This window comes from Sceloporus occidentalis, unplaced genomic scaffold (assembly GCF_023333645.1).
Source record: "Sceloporus occidentalis isolate IW3139 unplaced genomic scaffold, rSceOcc1.0.p SCAF_13, whole genome shotgun sequence".
NCBI lineage: Eukaryota > Metazoa > Chordata > Lepidosauria > Squamata > Phrynosomatidae > Sceloporus > Sceloporus occidentalis.
The window spans coordinates 4,536,313-4,558,798 of record NW_028316993.1 but is presented as its reverse complement, the minus strand read 5'-3'; the positions used below and the strand labels follow the sequence as shown (position 1 = coordinate 4,558,798).

Sequence of the window (22,486 nt, the reverse complement as noted above, 5' to 3'; positions counted from 1 at the left end):
AAGAAAAAGGGGTTTGCTATTGGGAGGCGTTTCCCTAGGAACCCTCTCATTGGCCAAGTTGAGATGTCCATCTCTCGTTAGCCAATGGGAGAAAGAGGGAGGAGTGCGACGCAGCCAACGAGAAGGGAGCAAGTGGGCGGGCCCAGCGCGGAGTGCGTGCTTGCGTAGTGACGTTGGCGTGCGTTGTGACGTCACCGCGCCGCCCTGAGGAGTCTATGTGAGAAGGGGGTCCTATGTATGTGTGTGCGCCGCTCTCTCCTTCGGCCGGAGCTGAGCTGGAGGGTCCGGTGAGTGAGGCCTCCAGGCGGGAGGGAAGGAAGGGAAAGCGGCCCCGAGGGGAACCGAGACGCCGCCTCCGCCTTTCCCCCTCTTCGGTGGGCCCTCAGGAGGAGAAGGGGCGCAGGTCCCGCCCACAAGGGGAGGGGCTTAAGGAGGACACGCCCCTCGCTCCCTTCCTCCTCCCCCGCAGTCAGAGCCCCTTCCTCAGGTTTTGGGGCCTGGCTAGGAATTGGGGGTCTCCAGGAGGGAAAGGCCCCTTTCCTGCAGCCCACACTGCAGGAATGACCCACTACCACGTCGCTTTAACTGCTGTGGAATCCTGGGAGTTGTAGTTTTGTCCTGTGGCACCGCAGCTCTCTTCCAGGGACAGCTGTGATTGAACGCCTCAGAGAAATCCCAGAGTTCCATAGCACTGAGCCGTGGCAGTGGTGAGGCCCAAAAGACATGGCCAAAAACAACCCACTGGCCTGGCTCAGTGCTAGGGAAACCTGGGCTTTGCAGTCTTTCCTGTGGCCCCACAACTCTCTGGAGGGAAGAGAGCATTGACAGATAGGGCTGGTGGCAAAGAGCCCCCTGCCAGTTGGAGGGTAAGGGCCTCGCTGGGCCCAGCTGCCCCCATTCCTCTGCAGAAGGTCTCCAGTTCAGCCTCACTATGGCCAGGTAGGGCTGGTGGTCAAAGGGTCAGAGGTAAAGCACTGGGAAGCCATTGGCAGCACCGGTCTAGCTGGACTCCTGGACCAAAACATGTAAAGGCATCAGCCCATGTTTATCTCCAGACGGTCCTGAGTTCATGGTATGGCCAGGTAGGGCTGGTGGTTAAAGAGTCCCACCTGAAGCCCTGGCCAGGAGAGAGGGAGTATTGCCAGGTAAGGCTATATGCAGAAGGCCCTGGGTTTAGTCAGAGGTAAAGCACTGGGAAGCCATTGGTAGCACTGGTCTAGCTGGACTCCAGGACCAAAACATGTAAAGGCATCAGCCCATGTTTATCTGCAGATGGTCCTGAGTTCATGGTATGGCCAGGTAGGGCTGGTGGTCAAAGAGTCCCACCTGAAGCCCTGGCCAGGAGAGATGGAGTATTGCCAGGTAAGGCTATATGCAGAAGGCCCTGGGTTTAGTCAGAGGTAAAGCACTGGGAAGCCATTGGTAGCACTGGTCTAGCTGGACTCCTGGACCAAAACATGTAAAGGCATCAGCCTATGTTTATCTGCAGATGGTCCTGAGTTCATGGTATGGCCAGGTAAGGCTGGTGGTCAAAGACTCCCACCTGAAGCCCTGGCCAGGAGAGAGGGAGTATTGCCAGGTAAGGCTATATGCAGAAGGCCCTGGGTTTAGTCAGAGGTAAAGCACTGGGAAGCCATTGGTAGCACTGGTCTAGCTGGACTCCTGGACCAAAACATGTAAAGGCATCAGTCCATGTTTATCTGCAGATGGTCCTGAGTTCATGGTATGGCCAGGTAAGGCTGGTGGTCAAAGAGTCCCACCTGAAGCCCTGGCCAGGAGAGAGGGAGTATTGCCAGGTAAGGCTATATGCAGAAGGCCCTGGGTTTAGTCAGAGGTAAAGCACTGGGAAGCCATTGGCAGCACCGGTCTAGCTGGACTCCTGGGCCAAAACATGTAAAGGCATCAGCCCATGTTTATCTGCAGATGGTCCTGAGTTCATGGTATGGCCAGGTAAGGCTGGTGGTCAAAGAGTCCCACCTGAAGCCCTGGCCAGGAGAGAGGGAGTATTGCCAGGTAAGGCTAGTAGCCAAGTCATAGTAAAGGCTGCCTCTGTCTTCTGAAGCCCTGGCAAACCAGTCGGTGTGGGCAATCTAAGTCCAGATGGACAAGGCAGCTGCCCATACCTCTATGCAGAAGGCCTGGATTTAGTCAGAGGTAAAGCCAGATAGGGCCACCTGAGCACTGGTAAGCCATTGGCAGCACCGGTCTAGCTGGACTCGTGGGTCTAAGGCATCAGCCCATGTTTATCTGCAGACAGTCCTGAGTTCGTGTCAGTGGTATGGCCAGGTAGGGATACTAGTAAAGGCTCCCACCTGAAGCCCCATTAAGCCCTTTGCTGGCACCTGGCAGCACTGGTCTAGATGGACCCATGGGTTTGGAATACAGTAAGGCGGCTACCCATATGCCTTTGCTGAAGGTCCCAGGCTCAGTCAGCCCTGTAGGGCTAGTTGGAAAGAATCAGAAGAGATGGAAGAGACTCCGGGGGCCATCCAGTCCAGCCCCATTCTGCCATGCAGGAACTACAGAACCAAAGCAGCCCAGCCTCTCTTTTAAAATCTCCAAAGAAGAATGGACAGCATAGGCCTAGAGAGATCAGGGATCTGTCTAACTGGGTTACAGAGCGATTTCCTGTCTTTTGGTTCAGCTCTGCTCCCAAGTCCAGAGGCGGATGGTTGAGAGACGTGATGTGCATCCGTATTGTGGCAGCCTCTGCCATTTTCCTGCCATCTCAGCCAGCCCATAAAATCCTTTCTCTGGCTGTTTCCTTTTAGAAGACCCAGCCCTGCTGGACCAGACCAAAGGCCCAGGCAGGCCAGCCTTCTCCTAAAGCTCTGATCTGCCGGTTGCCTCTGGAAATTTCCAGGCAGAGGAGGGCAGCCTTGTCAGTCTGTTGCAGCAAAAACAAGGGAACGTCTTGTGACACCTGAAAGATTAACAGCTTCTGTTTGGGATAAGCTTTCAGGCATAGCAGCCCACTGCATCAGAGGCCACTGGAAGCCCAGAGTCCGGATGTGAGCCCAGCAGCATCTCCCACTTGCCTTCCCCAGCGGCTGATCTATCCAGACACACTGCCAGGAAGAAAGCTGCTCTTGGCCCTCTTCAGAGTAGGCAGGTTTGGTCCAGTCTCTGGTTTGGAGTGGTCTAGCTAAGCCTGCGTCTTAGGCTGCAGATTCCTATCCCTCCATATTCACAGGCAGTCTGCATCGACCTATAAGCTACTGGCAATGGAGAGGATCCTCCTGGTCTAAATACCATATATAATAGTAATAGGGTTTATTTATTATCCACCTCTCCCCATGGATTGAAGTGGAGGAACAACAACAAGGAACAGATGAAGTCACCAGATCCTGTCTGGTCTTGGAAGATAAGCAGGGCCAGTCCTGGATAGTACTTGGGTGGGAGACAGTCAGTGAATATAGCTGTAGGCTGTATTTCAGAGGAGGGCCTGGGCAAAACCACCTCTGAAAATCCCTTGCCTAAGAAAACACTCTGCATTTCATGTGTCAACTCCATAATGGAGTCAGCTCCGTTCATGTTGACTCCATAAGTCGGCACCTGACTTGAAGGCCCAGAGAGACACACTGGGGAGGATGGACAGGGGGGGGGGTTAGGTTCAGGCCCATCTTTCTGGGCTCCTGGAGCAGGGAAGTGATGGCTAAAGGAGCGTCCGATCAGATGCACTCTCTGTCCTTTGCATTGCTGCCCTCATCTCCTATTTTGAAACCTATTTAAAATTAGGTTTGTAGTTTTTATTCCTCTGAAACTAGACCATGAATAACTCCATCCACTTCTTTCTGGCCTGAGGCTTGAGTATCCCTTTATATCCTAACCCTAGACGAATGTTTCTTCCTCTCCCCTCCCATCACTTGCATCATTGTGGACACCTTTGGCTGGAAATCAACACCTCCCTTTGGAGGTAACTCTTTTCTCCTTCAGTTTTCTCCTGGTCCCTTAAGCCCCAAGGCTTCCTGCTCTTAGCTGTCATCTTTCCTCCATTCACACATATACTGCAGCTGGTTAAAAATAAATGACTCTAAATCAAGGCTCCCTTTCCTAGTCCTCTGTTTGGGGCATTAACTATTAACTCAGTTATCCAGGGACTTTTCTCTGGCTCTTTACCTCAATCTTACTTAAGGAACTTTCCATGGTCGCTTAACTTCCCCATCGCCACAAACAGCTTCCCTTGTCTTCTGCCAGAGTCACAGGTTTAAAGAGCTTGAGATAACCTCCAAGTTTTTGTCTCCACTCCTTTCTAGACCAAATTCTGTTTCATTAAGATACCTCTGCCTTCCGTCCAAGGATCCTGTTTGGAAGGTGCTTCTTCTCTAGTCAGAATGTTCTTGTGAGTTTGGAAGGGAGTCTTCAAGAGGGAATAGAACAGATCTTATGACCAAGCTGTCTGAATAAATTGCATCTTCAGATTATTCCCTGGTGATCCATATCAATCAGCTTTTCTCTTTGCTCCACTAGAGATGCCCTCTTGGTTCCAAGACCTGTGGGCTTCACAGCCTTCAACAGTCATAGACAAATGGAGATTTGGGAAAAGGAGACTTCGGTTTTGACCTGGACTGTAATTCTTCAGATAGCAAAAAGAGAGAATTATTTGTCTCTTTACATCACAGAACTAGAGATACTTTCCCTCTTGGATAACTTCCATGGCTGCTTATGCATTGTAATGCTCTTCGTAGTACTAAAGAAGTCCCATCTTTGCTTCTCTTCCTTTCATAGCTCTTGTTTTAACTCAGCTGGGTTCTCTCTGTTCTCTTATCCCTTTTCTTTCAAAATAACCAAACCATTGTCACCCCTGATAACTAAGGCACTGGTTTATAGACAACATTTAAAGTTGGAAGCATGCTGTATTCTTGCTTTTACACATTTTATACATAAAGCCATTTTGTCTAAGAATGACAATCCCTTGGAGGAACCTGGTCCACAGTTTGGAAGTAACTGTACAAACTATTTCTGCAGAGCATAGATTGGGATGTATGCTGGCAGTCACATTGTGGGAGCTTCTTGCCTTCTTTGTAGATTGAACCTTATGGTCCTCTCTTATTTGCCCCCCCCCCTTCAGACTACCTATCTTGTAGTTAATACCCTATAATTAGATTTGACAGGACAGAGATAACAGGATTGTGAGATTCCTTCATTCTTCTGCCTGTGTAGAAACTGGGATCAGAAACCTGATGGAGATTAAGAAACTTGGAAGAAGGCATCTATGTTACAGTAATTCTCCATATCACTAATAATGCAAACTCATAATCAGTGTCAAAGATGGTTGGAGTGAAGCAAGAGCATGCCAGTAGCTTATTATATAGGTGAAAAACATGACCTGTTTAAATTGTGGTGTTATGTTAAAAGATGGCATGTGGCTCTTGAGTGTTAGTGACATGCATTCTTTCTGTTTTTACCCTTAAATTGGGGCAAATTGGTCTCATTCAAAACTCTCTGTGGCAAACTACTCTAACCCTTTGTTTTAAAGGTGTGTATCTTTTAGCCTGCATGATGACCCTACTGCTCTGGAGAAATAAATCACACAACCCAGCTGAGATTTAAAATTCACTAAATTCTGCAGTGTAGGGGGAATTGGGATGAGCGCATGAGGAAGCTGGAGCTGATCCTCAGTCTGTCATCCCATCAGCCACTTTGCATCTGTTATGTGAATGATGGCAAGTGTGATAGGCCAAGATTAGCAGGTAGTTTGGTCATCTGAGCTGCCTGTTCAGTTGCACTTCCTCTACAAGACTCAGGGCTGAGGCTGTTTGCTTGCATGTGGTGCCATAGAGAGAACTAGCTGGTGTGTGATTTGGGCTGGGCTTGTACAGAGATTATCTGCTAACAGGGTAAGGCCACTCAAGCTGCATCTCTGATAGAGTTTCCTCAAGCAACTTTGGCAAATCGTCTCTTCATGGCAAGTTGTATTCCTTGGCTTCACTGTTTTTAAGGAACGTAAGCAGTGTTAGGGATCATCCTGGTGGCCCTGCTTGGTTTCCTGTACTGTCCACATAGATTTTGTTCAACAATGAAAAAACATTTGCCCTCTTGAAGTTGAATTACTGCTCCCATTATACCTCGCTATTGGCCAAGCTGTCTAGGAAGGATAGAAATTGGATTTTTGATGTTGCAGGTTCCCAAGGTTTGATTTTAAGACTAAGGCTAAACAGCTGATATTTTTCTCCAGAGAGTACCAACCTCTGTGAACTTGAGTTGATGCTGGTGGAATATTCCAGGGCCTTCTCTGCTTCTTACACTACATGTACACATTCCCCCCGGGAAGGGGCAGGGTAGACATTCCTCATTCCTGTAATGTTCACATGGACAAACAGTTCAGGGGACCTTGTTTTTCTTTTACTTTATAGAGTCTTGTTTTGTTTTCTCTTACACCTGACTCATTCCTTTATGTCAATTTCAGTGAAGCACATGCATAGTAAAGGGTCTGGAGAATTTCCATTCTGAGCCCAACTATCTTGTCTTCCACAGACCTACCCTTATCAAAAATGTTTTGACACAGAGACACAGTTTTGACAGGCTAGAAGCTTGAGTATGCACATTCCTAGATCTTCTGTTTGACGGGTGACCTCCACCTGCCTTAGCAGGGGCAACATTGGTTAGTACTTGGATGGGAGACCACCAACCAATACCAGGTGCTGTAGGACCTATTTCAGAGGAAGGAACTTGCAAAGTCTGAAGATTCCTTGCCTAAGAAAACCCTGTGAAATTGATAGAGTCACCATAGGTTGACAGGCAACTTGAAGGTACATAGACACATACGCTCCACCCGCTTCTGGAACTGGGACTCCAGTGTCAGTAGTCCTTAGTGTTCAGAGTAGCTTTATGGAGTCACTTGTGGTTCCTCAAGCGTCTTTCTGAATGAGGGTATCTGGAGGTGAACTGGAACATCCGCTTGCTTGTGTGCTTTACATGTCCAGTTTGTGACACTTGGCAGCCACATTTTCCAGGTTTTGATTCTCCACTGAAACAGTCATGGATGTTTCTGGATGGTGAGGTGAGGCAGATCCATAGGCTCCGTCTTCTGCATCCCTCTGCTCCAGCGAAATTACTTGTGAGTGGAGCAGACTGTTTTAACTTCACGCCTTTGGGCTGAAGAAAGGAAGATGACTGGCAGTGCCACCTCTGCTTCTTTGAGGAGGACATTTCTGCTGTGTACTTGACTCACTGGAATGATATATGATGTTCAGGCTTCTAGCTCTGGCTTGTTTATGTCATTGGAACTTTTTTCCATCCCTGGGGCAAACTTCTAATTCCTAGTCTCAAAGTTTTAGGTTCTTTTATGGCACATCGATGAAAATGTCCGAATGTCAGGTTTTGCTGTCATCTTTTAAAACTTGGCAGGTTTCATAGCTGTGCTTGTCTAGCCCTGCTTGAGTAGGGCAAATGTATTGGTAGAGCAATGTCTTCAGATCTTACTTTCCAGTCTTCAGCTTTGCTTTCTTTCTCTTTGCTCCCAACAGTTGTTCCTTGTGCTTCTCATCTTTGCTTTCAGAGCAGTGTGTCCCTCACCCATGCTAGCAGCATGGATGGCCTTTCGTATGTTGTCTCCTGCATTTGAAGATATAATTAAGGGCAGCTGCCTGGTTTCTCCTGCAGACTTCTTCTGTCTGTTTTCTTTGAGGAATATGTTTGCTTCAGTTTAGCCCTAATTATAGTGTCCAGAGGACAGAGGGACCCAGACAGCCGTTTCCTCAGTTAAAAAAAAAACACAGATGTGTATTCTCTCTGTGTGTGTGTACAAGAGCTTTAATAGAAACATAGCTTTAAAGGATGCTTTTTTCCTCCTTCATCAAAGATCCAGTGGCTATGATACTATGCAGAGGGCTGTAGTGGTAGAGATACCCTCCTGGAAGCAATATTTTCCTTATTGATTCTTTCAGTTGCAGCGGTGGGTTGGAGAGAATTGGCTAAGTTGATCAGTACCCTCATTCTCAACTTTCCAGTCACATCCTGACTGGATGAAGAAATAAAAAGTCTGGATTTATTTTGTTATTTGTCCTCCAGATATCGAGATCCATCCACTTTAACTTCCATCTGACCTCTTCTGTGGCCTACCAAACCTTATGAGTAATGACTTCAGGAGCTGGGTATGTTTAGCTTGGAGGAGAGAAGATACAGAGGTGCCATCTTTAAATGTTTGGAGCCAACTTATTTTCTGTTGCTTCAGCAGCTGGAACATGAACCAGTGGATTCAAACTGGAAGAAAAGAGATTCTTCCTAAACATTAGGAATAACTTCTTGACTGCAAGAGCTGTTACAGAGTGAAATAGAGGGTGATGGACCCTCCATCTTTGACATTCTTTAAGTAGAGGTTGGATGGGCATCTTTCAAGACCGCTTTAGTTATGTATCCTTGCATGAGTGGAGGTTGGATTTGATGGCCCTTGGGTTCTCTTCCAACTCTAGGATTCTGTGATTCTAAATTGCTTAGATGCTTTTCAGACAGTACTCTTTATTAGAGGGGGAAATGTCTGTATTTTGTAGTATTCACAGTAGGCTATCAAACCTTATGCAATACAATAAAACATTAAACAATATCGTATGTACATGACCCTTGTTGTCCACTCCAGCTCTAAGAGTCTTTGATTCTAAGTTTCTGGCTTCGAATAATCCCTTGTTACTGCATTGTAAATACTAGATTTTTTCAGCACTGCATCTAGACTGCACAATAAATGCAGTTTGACACTGCTTTAACTGCCATGGCTTAATGCCATGGAATTCTGGGATTTGTAGTTATGTGAGTTATTTAGTCTTCTCTTTCATATTGCTTTAGTGCCTCAATAAACTGCAGATCCTACGATTCCATGGGCTAGAACCATGACATTAAAGCCTTATGTACTATGTTCCTAGTGTACATTTTTTGGGGTGCAGAGGGATGGGATGTTAAGATTCTTATCCTTGACTTTCATTGTCTCTTACAAGGGGTCTGAAGCTGCCTGATAAAGAGGAGGAATTGCAAGAAACCCACAGAAATCCAGCTCTTTGCATCAACGACGCCTGCTTTTCCATGCCATCCTGTGTGTCTACTAGCAGGGAAATCAGCATTTTGATTTGTGCTCTTGTGGTGAACCCCAAGACTTGAAGTTGAAAACATGTGAGGGGATTTTCTCCCCCTGTGCCTCCCTTGACCCTCACGGTGGGCAAATTGTTGCTAACCATGATGTTCCGGGACCAGGTGGGCATCCTCACTGGCTGGTTCAAAGGCTGGAATGAATGCGAGCAGACAGTGGCTCTGCTCTCCCTCCTCAAACGCATCTCTCGCACCCAAGCCCGCTTTCTGCAGCTGTGCCTGGAGCACTCACTGGCAGACTGCACCGAAATCCATGTTTTGGAAGCTGAGGCCAACAATGCAGGTAAGCCAACATTTAGCTTCCTGGAGTCTAAGGCTAACATTCTCATGCCTGGGAAATTAGATGCCAAAATTCTGTTCATATGGCAATGATTACTGGGTCTCTGTCAGAAATTCTTGCAGGATCAGATTAAAATTTTCTCTAGTCCAACAGTCCCTTTCTAACTGGCCACTTACATGCCTCCAAAAAAATCCACAAACAGGGCAGGAAGGTAGTAGCAGTCCTTATTCATCCCCATACAAAAGAAAAAGGACTCCAGGACTCGAGTGTCTGCCACAATAATCTCACAAACAACCATTCCATGGCTGGTGGTGAACAGGAGAGAGGACTGAAAAAAACATCTGCTGTGGCCCTATAACCAGACATAGACATGACATCTTCCATGGAAATCTGTTGGGTCTCAGCAGATCATGTCATTGGTCTGCATCTGCTATGGGGCATAGCAAATGCTTCTCTCATCCCCACACTATCCACCAGCCATGGGATGGCCGTTCAGGGAGGGTATTGCAGCAAAGTTGTGAGTCCGGCATGAGGGCTTTGGTCATTACAAAGGGTGGAAGAGAATACCAAGAGCTGCAACGACCTAAAGAAAAAGACATACATAGTCATAAGGTGGACATACTCTTGTTTATTTCAGGATGTTGGTCCAAGAGTATATAAAGCATATACATTGACAGTGATTACTATGTGGCATCTGTCTCCTCTCAGTTAGCCACTAATAAGGCCCAAGTGTCCTCACAAGTTCAATCGGATCTCACTAATCTGTGTGAACTCCATACCATTCAGTTAACCTCTGTTCTCCTCACAGCCCCCTCTGTCAAGCTGCCATCCCTACTTTTAGGGCTGACAGCTCCTTGTTTCTCCATTTTTCCTGAAACAAGAAAAAATGCAACCTCTTTTAGCTCTCTAACTAGAGCAAAGCCCAGAAGTCAGAGGATGGGGCAAACAAATATGGATCTGATGGGGATTTTCAGAACCAGCTCTCTTAAAGACAAGAGAGCTGTGTGGAGGTTTGAACATATGAAATGCCTTTTTGGTCTGACTTTAAAGGCCTTGCAGTTTACTGCTCTTATTTGCCCAAAAAGAACTACTAATGCCAGTCCAATGATAAAGGCAGTGGTCAAACAAAGCTAGGCTGAAGCTTTGTTGGTTTGTAAGCTTGAGTCAGGGATCAGTCTCTTCTTTAGTTGCTGGTATTACTCTGTGAAATATCAGGTGTAATAAACAGTGCCAGATTGTCCTATTGCATCTTAAAGTGTAGCACTATAGAAAAATAAATAAACGTGTTTATCTTTAAGATGCCACTGGTTCTTTTGTCTGCTGTTGCCATGTATAGGATTAGCACCATGTAAACACTTCCCAAACTGTGAAGGATGACTTAGTGTGAGGGACCAGCTTCAGTGTAGAGAGTCCTTATGAATCACCTTTAAATTCTTGTTTGGCCTTCAAGGATACTAGACACCTCTCTGACCCCATTCTCTCTATTCCTCTCCTTCACTCCTTCTGACAGCTGTCATCAGTCAGTGGCATCAAGAGTCAAAAGAAAAGGTGGTTTCCCTACTCTTATCCCACCTGCCTCTTCTCCAGCCTGGCAACACAGATGCAAAGTCAGAGTACATGAAGCTCTTGCAGAAGGTGCTGGCTTACTCCATCGAGAGCAACGGCTTCATAGAGGAGAGCAGGCAGCTCCTCTCTTATGCCCTCATCCACCCAGCAACTACGCTGGACGACCGCAACTCCCTGGCCCTCTGGCTCAACCACCTTGAAGAACACCTTTCCAGCAGCTACTCCAGCCAAGGAAGGGGACGACCTGACACAGCCTATCACTCGCGCCAAGGCTCCGACGAGTGGCAAGGGCCAGTGGACACAGGCCTGGTAGACCTGGGACATGGCTGGCAGGAGAAGCCACCGCGGGAAAATGGTCACATGTCCTTCCACCCTTCTGGCTCCGTGCCGTCGGCTATCAACAGCATTGGGAGCAGCACAAACACAGGTGTGTTAGGTTGGGCTGTTGAGTTGGCATTGTTCACAGCCCAATTCCTTAGGAAGCTCAAGGAAGATTGGATGCGAGCTTTACAAGGAGAAATCCCTCCTTGTAAAGGAAAAAAAATTCTGGTGGATTTTGCTCTATTAATGACACTTTCTGAAGCATGGCTTGCTTGTAGGAAACCAGGTGCTGTACACAAATGGCTATACACTAGCCTCTTGCACCCAGTCTGAAAGCATCCATTTTCAGGCAGCTGCCAAGCCATGTGGGATTGCTGCTGAATTGAAATAGGGGGTGACAGGTGACCAGGCAGTGTGTCTCATCCCCCTGCAGTTTGCCAGAGAAAGAGGCAGAGGAATGATGTACCTCTTGCCCCTATAATGGACTGCAGGGGGAAAGAGGCAATCTTCAGTGTCCCTCCACCTCTCTTTTCACAGCCATTTAACAGTCTTGGGTGCTGGTGGGTGGGTGTGTGGAGGCATGATTTGTGTCTGTGGAGTGAATATGTTCTGCACATGCTAACTAGGCTCACAGGTAATGTTTTCTTGCTCAGAAATCCTTTTTGTTGTCCTGAGTGGGACAAACTCATGGTCTAGTCTTTATAGTAAGTTTCTAAAATATAACTAATCAATTTATAATACATTCTCTTACCCTGGAGTCTTATCTTGTCAGGTAGAAATTTTCTTTGTGAAGAATGGGATCCATCCTGTTGATTATTTCATGACATGAGCCTCAAGTTGTCCTCAGCAGATCCTAACCCTCTCTCTCTCTCTCTCTGGTTGCAGCATTCCCCTGCCAAATCCACCCCAGCCCTCTGAAGCGCTCCATGTCCCTCATCCCCACCAGCCAGCAGGTCCCCGGCGAGTGGATGAGCGTGGACGAAATGGGTGTCCGGCCAACTTTCATCTCCGGCGGAGAGCATGCGCCCCTCTCTCCCCAGAGCAGCGTGGCCTCTTCAGGCAGCGAGCAGACAGAGGAACAGTCTGGCAGTCGCAACACCTTTCAGGAGGACGGAAGTGGCATGAAAGGTATTGCAGGGGTTAAACGAGAGCGGCTGGAAAGGGAGGCTGCTTCCCATGTTGTATTTAGATATTGGTACAGACAGTGAATGGTAGCTACTGAATCAAGTGCCACCTGCCTGGCTTGGGGTGGCCTCAAGATTGTGTTCAGCTGTGTTTTGACTTAATTTGGATTTTTGAAACATTTCACTTCTCTTGCCTGTCTCGGAATGTCCAGGCCTTGGGATATGAAGTATGTTTATGAAGTTGTAGGAGTGGAATGGAATGTAATAGGATCCAAAAAGATGCAAATTATGAGCCTTGCTTATCGTAAAAGATGTCTGAACCTCCTGACCTCTCCTTACAGATGTACCCTCCTGGCTGAAGAGCCTTCGCCTCCACAAATATGCAGCTCTTTTTTCCCAAATGACCTACGAAGAGATGATGACACTCACAGAGCAGCATCTGGAATCTCAGGTACTCAGGAGTCCTCCCTGCAGCAAGGAGCTCCAGTTTTAATTGTCCTCCTTTGCAAACTGAAGACTCGGCTGGGGCAGGCCATTGCAGTATGCCTAGTATTGATGTTGTGCTGCTGACTTTTGATGTTGTGAAACGACTCATAGCAGGGACTCTGTTTTTTGTTTTGTTTTTTCTTTTGTCATGCGTGCCTTCATTTATTTATTTATTTATTTGTATTTAACTTCTTCCTGAATGGGACTCAAAGCGGCTTGCAATATACATTAAAACAAAACCTCTAAAGCAATATAGAGTACAAAAAAGCATTAAACCACACATCCAAATAAATCATTACTTTTAAGACATTAACCATTAAGACACTAAAAATACATGCTACCTATTAACACATGGCACACCCAAATGTGAATCACTTTAACCTGGTCAGCCAAGGCTTCTGAAAGCCTGTTTAAATAAGAAGGTCTTTGCCTCCCAATGAAAAGGCTGCAGAGAGTGGACAGACTGAACCTTCTTTGTCAGGGAGTTCCAAAGCTTAGGAGCAGCCACTGAGAGGGCCCTCACCAGCCAAGTCTGAGAGGTTGGAAGGTAGACAGAAAGTCATCCCCTTAAGATCGTTAGACTTGAGCAGGCTTATATGGGGAGATATGGGCTTTCTGATAGTCTGGACCTGAGCTATCTGGATTTTGAAACTGCCATGTCCTCCCCAGATCTACCCTATCAAAAAGGAAAACTGAGGATGTACATGCCTTTGTATGACAGAGCTCAGTCATGGTTGCACACCAGTATGGGGAAAGTGTGCCCCCCCCCCAACTCTTGGTCTCACCATACTCCTTAGACTATCCATTTCCTGGTCAGAAAAAAAAGTGAACCGTGTCTGCAGTTCATCTTTTAAATAGGTGAAGCCCTCACCCTTCATGCTGTTTAACATCAGCAAGCCCCTATTTTTCCCCCCAACAATTTTGGTTTTCTAATTTTTTTGGCAATCCATGTAGCCCTTGAAGGGTCCCAGTTCAGAAGATTGGTTCCAGGGCACTAATTGGCTCTCTCTGTCAGAGGTGTCATGAGCAAGTGTGGCTGTTCTGTAACAGAGGCAATATCTTTGCATGCCTTGTATTCTTGGAGGAAGTGGTTGTCTGTAAATGAGTGGGAAGCTGATACCTCACAGGAGTATTTGTCACCTCTCTTTCTCTACCCCGTCCACTTCTTCTCTTTAGAATGTGACCAAAGGAGCAAGGCACAAAATTGCCCTCAGTATCCAGAAGCTGCGGGAAAGGCAAAGTGTCCTAAAGTCTCTGGAGAAGGTAAGAGAACCCTGTAAAGGAGCTTTTGTAGAGGCATTGCTGCTGAAAGGCTAAACCTAGACCCTGGAACTCTTTGTTTAGAAGAGGGATGGATAAAGGGCAGCCCACGAGCCACATGTGACCCCCTGGCCTCTGTTAGCTCCAACTGTTAGCTGCAAAATTTGATTCAAAAAGCAGTTGTAACTTCAGCAACAGCCAGTTTTACATAGTTCTGATAAAGAAAGTACCCCCTCCTATACACCCTGTGGAATCCACCACTTGGATTAATTCTACATTGATGTAGTTCATCCCTATTCACCCCAAATGTCCCTCCTATGCCTACCTATTTTAAAATTTAAATTATAACTTGCTTTTTTTAGGTTTATCTATTTTAAATATTTAATTAATTTAAATTGGAATTTGATGGCTGTATTTTAGTTAAGGGATGAGGAATGGAATTTTAGTTTGCATATGTTAAGTGTTGTTTAGGTATTTTATGTAATTGCTTAGGTAAATTAGGTAACTGCATTGATCCTTTGGAAAGGAGGTATATAAATAAAAAAATATTAATATTACTGTCCCAGGCTCTCCATTAATTTATCATCTTGAACTTGAGTGCAAGGTTCCATTTTCCACCTCACCAGTTGCTCTTAAAACCTTTTGGAGTTGGGTTTTAAGAGGCAGAAGAGAATTCTTGGGTTGTTAATTCAGCCTGTATGGTCTCCAGTGGAGGCTCTCTTGTGTTTGCCTGGCTTAGGGAATTATCGAAAATACAAATTATCTGAACTGTAGCCTAGCAGGAAATTGCCAAAAGAGGAAAGGTGCCAGAAGGACATAGCTGATGGTGGAGTACTATTTTGCATGCACGCAGAATCCCAATCCCACATCCAGAAAGGGGCTATCACATGACACCCACATTCAAGCATATTCTGTGTCTCTCTTTCTTCTCCCCCAACCTTTGCATTCTTCTTTTTTTGGCAGGACATCCTGGAAGGTGGTAATTTGTGGAATGCTCTCCAGGAGCTGCAGCAAATCATCATCACCCCCATCAAAGCCTTCCACGCCCTGCAGGCCATGGCAGCATCGAAGGAGAGCCAGCAACTGGCAGCTGAACAGCAGCAGCGCGGAGCTACTCCTCTGGGCCTGGAGAAAAGCAGCAGTGGTCCTGAGGACAAGGAACCGACCCCAGACACCTTCCCACCTGCAACAGGCTCCCCTTGTGATGGAGAGTCAGGGGCAGCACCAATTGCCGAAGGAGACATCCCAGGGCAATTCACCCGGGTGATGGGCAAAGGTGAGGCCTTGGGGTTGAGCTCATGCCGGAAACAGCCTGGTTTTGTTGTCCATGGGACATCTTCTTTCAACAATAGCAATCCCCTTCTTTATATCTTGTTGTGATATGCCTACAAGTTGACTCTGACTCATGGAGTTGTCTTGGCAAGCTTTCTCCAGAGGGGGTTTGCCATTGCCTGCCTCTGAGGCAGAGAGAAGGTGACTTCTCAAAGTGGGTTTCCATGGCTGAGAGAGGATTTCAACTCTTTTCACCCAGAGTCCTAATGTAGCACTGAAATCACTATACCTCACTGACTCCAACATAATGACCATGGTGGCCAATCCTCTTTGTACATTCACAAGGCAGAAGTGTAGGATTGGCACACTCCCCAGAGTGAGAAGCCTGGAAAATGCGCACCCAGTAGCTGGAGCTTGTTGCTACTTCTGCTGCTGCCCTGGAACTGCTTGGCCAGGCTGTGGAGGTGATCAGGACATTCATTAGATGAGGGCAATTTAGGTCTCTTTCTTCTCCCTCTGTATGTAAGAGCTCTCACTGAAAGGTTACAGATGGACCCAATGCCCATTATGGAAGGGAGGAAGTTGTAGAACAGGGGTGGGGAAAATGCAGCCCACAGGGCCCCATTTTGCAGTTTCCACAGCCCCCAGCAATTTAAAATGTGTACCCCCAAATCACTAAAACTAGCTCAAAACTGCCACCAAGCATGATAATTTTGTCCTCAGAACCGCTTAAGACCCCTAAGTAGGTCAAAAGTGCTATCACACACTTAAACCTGTTGATTTGGCCCTGGGGGTGGGGAACTGGGATAAAAGATGCCCCCCCCCCCCATTCTCTCTGCAGTTGCACACACCCCTGTGGCAGAGTAAGATCTGCTTCGTGGAGTAGGAATAATCCATTCTTCAAGGGAATGCCATGTTCTTAAAACATCTTAAGGGCTCTGATTTCTCCCACTCACTCTAGGCACAATTGCATAACCATCTTCCCTATTACTTTTCCTGCAGTGTGTACGCAGTTGCTGGTCTCACGGCCAGATGAGGAGAACATCACTAGTTATCTGCAGCTGATAGAAAAGTGCCTGATGCATGAGGTGGGTGTGAGTTTGAATTTGCCAAAGGGTTAATGCTCTGAGAATGCAGAGGATTCTTTCCTCTACTATCATGGCTACCAATGTCTTGTGTCCTGTCTCTCCAGGCATTCACAGAGACACAGAAGAAGAGGCTCTTGTCTTGGAAGCAGCAGGTGCTGAAGTTACTCCGGACCTTTCCAAGGAAGGCTGTACTAGACATGCAAGGCTACCGCCCACAGAAAGGGTGAGTCTCTGGGAGCAAAGAGTTTTAAGCTCAGAGGTTTGGTGACATTGCGTGTGTGTGTGTGTGTGTGTCTACCTGCCATTTAAGTGAAAGCTAAAGAATACTTGCTGAAGGGAATCAAACCCAAATACTCTCAGAGCTCTCTCAGAAGTCATCAGTTAAAACTCACAACAGAACTGGAACATTATTGATTAACCACACAAATGGCTTTTTTCATTTGTTTAATTTTTATCCTGAAGAGAAACATATCACTTCAGTCTGGATCCTACAAAACATCTCTTTGTGGGTGGTGAAGTATGTACATTTTAAGTTTCTGAACAGTTTCAAAGAGACATTTATTGGTTGATACAACCTATTAAAAACTGAAGACCAGAATTAAAATACCCACACAGCCACAAAAACTCATCGGATGTCCTAGGCAGATCACATTCTCTCAGACTAAGAGAAAGGCAAACCGTTGGGGAGGAAATCTTGCCAATAAAACCGAATGAGAGTTACCATAAATGGAGTTGACTTCAAGGCACATAACAGCATCAAATAAATGGACAACCTAGTTTAGGTGGCAGAATTTTCAGCACAAAATGCTTAATAATAATAATAATAATAATAATAATAATAATAGGATTTATTTATATGCTGCCCAATCACTGGGAATCCGGGCAGCTTACAACAGAGGGGATAATAGACGGTTCCCTGCCCTCAGGCTTACAATCTAAAAAGACACAACACAAAAGGAGAAGGGGATGGTGGCGGGGGGGTCAGGTCCAGCATTCTTCTCTCCCTCTGAGGCCTGGACCAAGGCAGATGGACCGGAGGGAGGGCTCTTTTTCTTAATCTAGGCCAGGCCCGATGGTGTTGGGTCTGTTCTTTCACTCCCTCTAAGGCCAGAAGATGACAATTGGAAGGAGGGAGGGGAGGGCTCTTCCTCTTCAGGCCCAATGGCGTTGGGCCTGTCCTTTTCTTGTGTTTTAATATCGTACTAGTTTAATTCTGCTTTAATGCTCACTTTTGTATGCTTTTAATTGCATTGTTCTTTTAATTTGTATGCCACTTTGTTTCCCAATTTTTTTGGGGGGGGGAGGAGGAGGAGGAGAATAGCAGCAGCAAGCAAGACTATCAGTATCTCACAAGTATAGTTTACAAATGGATCTCTTTTTCCTCCTCTCCCGGTACTTTTCTAGATGGGCCTTTGGTTCCAACTCTCTCCCCATAGCTGGATCTGTGGGGGTAGGGGTGGCACGCAGAGGACAGCGGCAGTTCCAGATGCCCCCCCGTGCCATCCCTCCAAGTCGCCTGGGGATCCTGAGTCCTGCGGGGATTGCAGGGGTCTCCCCTCGGCATGCGCTCGCCAGCCCAAACCTGGGGAACCAAGGACGGCAAGTAAGAAAGCCCATGTTGAACTTTTGTAAAATATTGGGAGTTTCAAGCTGAACATTCAGAGGTGTCATACAATTTTCATAGTGATTTTACAGTTTAGAGAGGGGAAGCTGTGGAGTGTTGGTCAGGTAAGGTGGAACTGGGGGTTCAATAGAGATCAGACATTTTAGGGGTATCAGAGGGTAAGGCAACATTATGGAGGCTTGAGTTGGAGTGAAGATGAGTAAAAGCAGAATAAGTGAGCCTTTGGAGAAAGGAATATGGCAACCTGCAATGAGTTGTCAGGATAGAGTAGGGTGAAATGTGTTTGCTATCATCAAACTGTTCTAGGTAAAGAGTTGCTATGCATTCCTTCTTGGTGCTTCTGGTGTCATGTTGACTTAAGTGGCTTCTCAGGTTGTGGTTACCAGGCATATATGTTTTCCCTAGAAAGTTAGAGACCTTAAAACAACCCTCTTCATGGTATCACTGCAAAGTGACAGTGCATGTCCATTTCTGGAAGGACAGGCAGCGCATTACTGAAGTCTTCCCTTCTGTTGTGTGCTCCCAATGCAAAAAACCCGGAGGGCCTTCAGAGGATGTTTTGGCTTTCCTGTTTGTCTCCTATTTAAATTATTCATCTCTTTTCCCTAAGAACCTGTGGTTTGCCAATCCTGGAGGCAGCAACAGCATGCCTGGTCAGAGCCGCAGTTCTGTCCAGCGGACCCATTCACTACCCGTCCACACATCCCCTCAGGCCATCCTCATGTTCCCACAGGGTAAGCAAGCCAACATCTTCATATTATTAACTGTATCTGTGTATATGTTTTCAAAGAAATAGCCTTGTTAGTCTGTTAGAGCACAAAAAGGAAAATGGAGCAGGAGAGTGTATCTGATGGCACCTTTAAGACTGACTAATTTATTTTAGCTTGAGCTTCCGTGGATATCAGTCCATTACTTCAGATGTCCTGACAGAGTGATATTAAAGCCACAAGTTTGTAAGCATAGTTATTGTGCATGTGCATTTGTGTAAGGAGAGAGATTTGATCATTTATGTTGTCTGATAGATTATGGCGAACCTATGGCACGCATGCCAGAGGTGGTATTCTGGGCCCACTCTGTGGGCACACATGCTGTTGCCATAGCACAGAGTGCACCAGAGTTTCTTACTAGAAAACCAGAGGGATGTGGCACTTTTCAATAAATAAACGGGGTCTGGGTTGCAGTTTGGGCACTCGGTCTGTAAAAGGTTCACTATCATTGGATTATGGGAACCAGCCTGGGATAATGGTTTGAACATTAGACTACAACTCTGGAGACCAGGGTTCAATTCCCAGTCCAGCGATAAAAACCACTGGGTGGCCTTGGGCAAGTCACATGCTCTAGCCTTAGAGAATGGCAAAGGCAAACCTCCTCTAAACAGATCTTGCCAAGAAAAACCCATGATAGGTTCACCTTAGGTTCTCCATATGTTGGAAAAAGATTTGAGCACAGCAACAGCAATAGATGATAGGTAGATTATAGATAGCAGACCATCATATGGTGGTGATGATTTTAATATCCTGCCTTTTCCCTTTCCTCCTGGGTAATCAGTCCTCAGCGCCTGCTAAAGAAAAATGGTTTTCATTACCAACTGGATAGCAAGGAGGGCACCAGTCTAACCTCTTTAGGAGGGGAGCTCCAGAGTACCTATGAGCAGAAAATGGCAGCCTTCTTGCCCTACTCCCCCCCCCCCGGCACACACGTGCACACACAGCGTCATCCTAAAACATCGCTGCAGTGCACCATTCTGAGAAAGGCTAGGATAGGGCCTTACTGGAACTAGGGATGCCCCTGAGCCTCACAGAGGAGGAGTCCTTTCAGTCTTCCTAGCACTTTCTCAGATACAGCAGAGATTATGGAATGGATTGAGTAAGGACTGCATACAGTGGACTTTCCTGTGACCTTTCCCTCTCACCTTTAGATTGCCAGCTCCCTGGGACAGATCTGGAGATCAACCCCACGCTGGAGTCCCTGTGCCTCAGCATGACAGAGCATGCGCTGGGCGGTAAGGAACCTGGCTTAAGTTTGACCACACCCACAGGTCTTAAAAAGTGTTGCACATCATTACATTCCTTGCAAAGTGATCCAAAAATAGACACACACAAACCCATCATGGCAGGGTCAAGAGCCTGTAGGACACTAAAGCCTCTGGGTATTGTAGAAAATCACAATTAGCCACCCCTCCCTATCAAATTCTAGCCTTCCTTTTTTAGTCCACCTGCTTTGTTCCATCTCACCTTCTCTTGCTCTCTCTCTCTTTCTGCAGATGGCACCGACAAAACTTCCACCATTTGAAAGAAGCTGGATCTGCTCATGTTCCCAAGAAGCTTTAGGGTGGCTGTTTATTTTTTTCCTCCTCCTCCTCTTGTTTCCCCTTTCCCCCTCAGGACTTGTCGCTGTGGGGGTGGGTGAACCACTTGTCCCCCTGCTACCCCTCCCCAAAACCACCTTCAGCATTCCCTAGCAGACGGAGGGAACAGGGGACAAAAAGCTTGTCACTACAATCTTACCATCTTATTGTGTTCTAATATTTTTCTACTTTTTATTATTATTATTATTGTTATTGTAACTTCAGCTATTGGTTTAATATTTTGATGTACATGGGAGTTGGCAGATTTTTCTCCCAGACGTTTAACTTGCCGAGGGCAGGAGAAGGCTGAATTTGGGCCATGTAATTATTCCCTTTCCTCTTCAAGGTTTTTTTTTCCCCTCCCCTTTCTTTCTCTTTCCTCACTTTTCCCCAGCCTTCTGTGCCCCGACCCACCTCTTCCATTCCTCCTTTTATTTTTTTTGTGAGGAAGGAAGGAAGGAAGGAAGGGGGAGCCAAGGCGATGAGCAGAAGGCCAGGCATTCACATGGGAGGGAAAGACTTGGCATTGTTGGCAAAGGTGCCATCACTGCCTAGTTAAAGGGGAGCATGCAAAAACTAGTTTGGTTTGAGGCTTACTCAACTGCTAGCTGTCTTTCCCTGGTATTTTAGGAGAAGTGGGGAGCAGGGGGGATACAGGTAACTGACAATGTTTAAAAGAAGTGCCTCTAATATTTCCTCCTACCAAAAGCAGTTGGCAAGGGGCAGATTAAACAGGAGGGGGGGGTGTAGTGGGTGGCCTACATTAGCAGGTGTCGACTCGGCTTCATTTCTTATTCTCTGAAGCGTTGCTTGTGGAAAGCCCCTCAGAAGGCCTGGAGAGGAGAAGCTGATGGGTGGTAGGGTGGGGAGCAAGATGTGGACCCTAGCAGCCAACCCCTAGTAGTGAGGATGTGACTTTTTAACTCCTTAGGTTGCTGCCTTTTGAGTCGGGAGAGTTTTCCGTGTAGTTTTGTTGAAGCAGTTCAAGTGAGTGTTTTTAGGGATCCGTCAGCAGTTTGGGGTTCAGGAGCAAATGTTCTCAGTTGAGCTGGTTTAGGATTCCTTGTATAGATGCAAGATTCTTTTCTGTTCACCCCAGTAATGGCAAGATTGGGGGGGAGGTTTGCAGAAGACTGGCATAAGATAAGCAGTTCTGTGGTGAATCTTGAAAGCTGAGTCATGAATTTTCTACAGTTCTTTAGCAAAGGTGGGTTTTCGGGGGGGGGGGGGGGCATGCAGAGTTGACTGTCTGTCTTCCTTAACATTAGGGGGTGTGGGGCATACAGACAGACTGGACCCAGCAAAGTCTGACTTCCATGAGGTTGACCCCTACAGAAATTTCAGTCCAGCTTACACAGCGGTGTCTTTGAGCATTTGGGCTTTGTGGCGATAATGAATTGGCAGGTGCAACCTGGTGTCCTGGGTAAGAAGAATCCAATGAACAGACACTGGGGGACCAAGTGATTACCCATCGCCTTTTAACAGGGAGGGAAGGGGAGACATCCCACCCCCAATATGGATCCATGTAGGGCAAGGGAAAAAAACATTTGCGGGCATTTGCTTTTAAACCAAACACTACAGGTGGGTGGGGGTATAAATGCTTGGTTCTAGCATCTTCCCCTTCTTCCAAATCCTAGAGCAAGTATTTGGGATATCATTCTGTAACTCCTAGTTTTCATGTAACTTTAACTCAGTGATTCCCAGACTTTGGTCTTCCAGGTTGTGTTGGACTTCATCTTCCAGATGCCCCGGCCAGGTTGGTCAGGAATTCTGGGTGCCAAAGTTTGGGAACCGCTGTTTTAACTATGAAAGGAAGAAGAGGGGGCAACGCAGCTTTCATTTAACCACGCTTATTCCCCCCTCCCTTCTTTTCTTTTTTTTTTAACATGAGGCCAACCCAGAAACCATGCAATCTTGAGCAAAGCATGGACCACCGGGCCTTTTGACACCAGAAATCCAGGATTGATGCTGGTGTCGAGGGATCTCTATGAAGTTCAAAGCGGTCGCCAAACCAGGGTACCAAAGCTTGTCAGGTTTTCT

The 22,486-nt window shown here is 46.6% G+C and overlaps 1 protein-coding gene across 1 annotated transcript; it reads left to right on the top strand.

The window, feature by feature from the left end:
- The first annotated feature begins 160 nt into the window (after positions 1 to 160).
- Positions 161 to 21,656, top strand: SAMD4B (sterile alpha motif domain containing 4B). The gene is made up of 13 exons (XM_089479362.1): positions 161 to 287; positions 8,931 to 9,361; positions 10,869 to 11,351; positions 12,131 to 12,373; positions 12,711 to 12,820; positions 14,032 to 14,118; positions 15,079 to 15,391; positions 16,390 to 16,475; positions 16,580 to 16,698; positions 17,880 to 18,078; positions 18,710 to 18,833; positions 20,018 to 20,101; positions 20,363 to 21,656. Exons 2-13 carry the CDS (start codon positions 9,166 to 9,168, stop codon positions 20,389 to 20,391), a joined length of 2,073 nt encoding a protein of 690 aa, XP_089335488.1. The 5' UTR covers positions 161 to 287; positions 8,931 to 9,165; the 3' UTR covers positions 20,392 to 21,656.
- Positions 21,657 to 22,486: the final 830 nt, after the last annotated feature.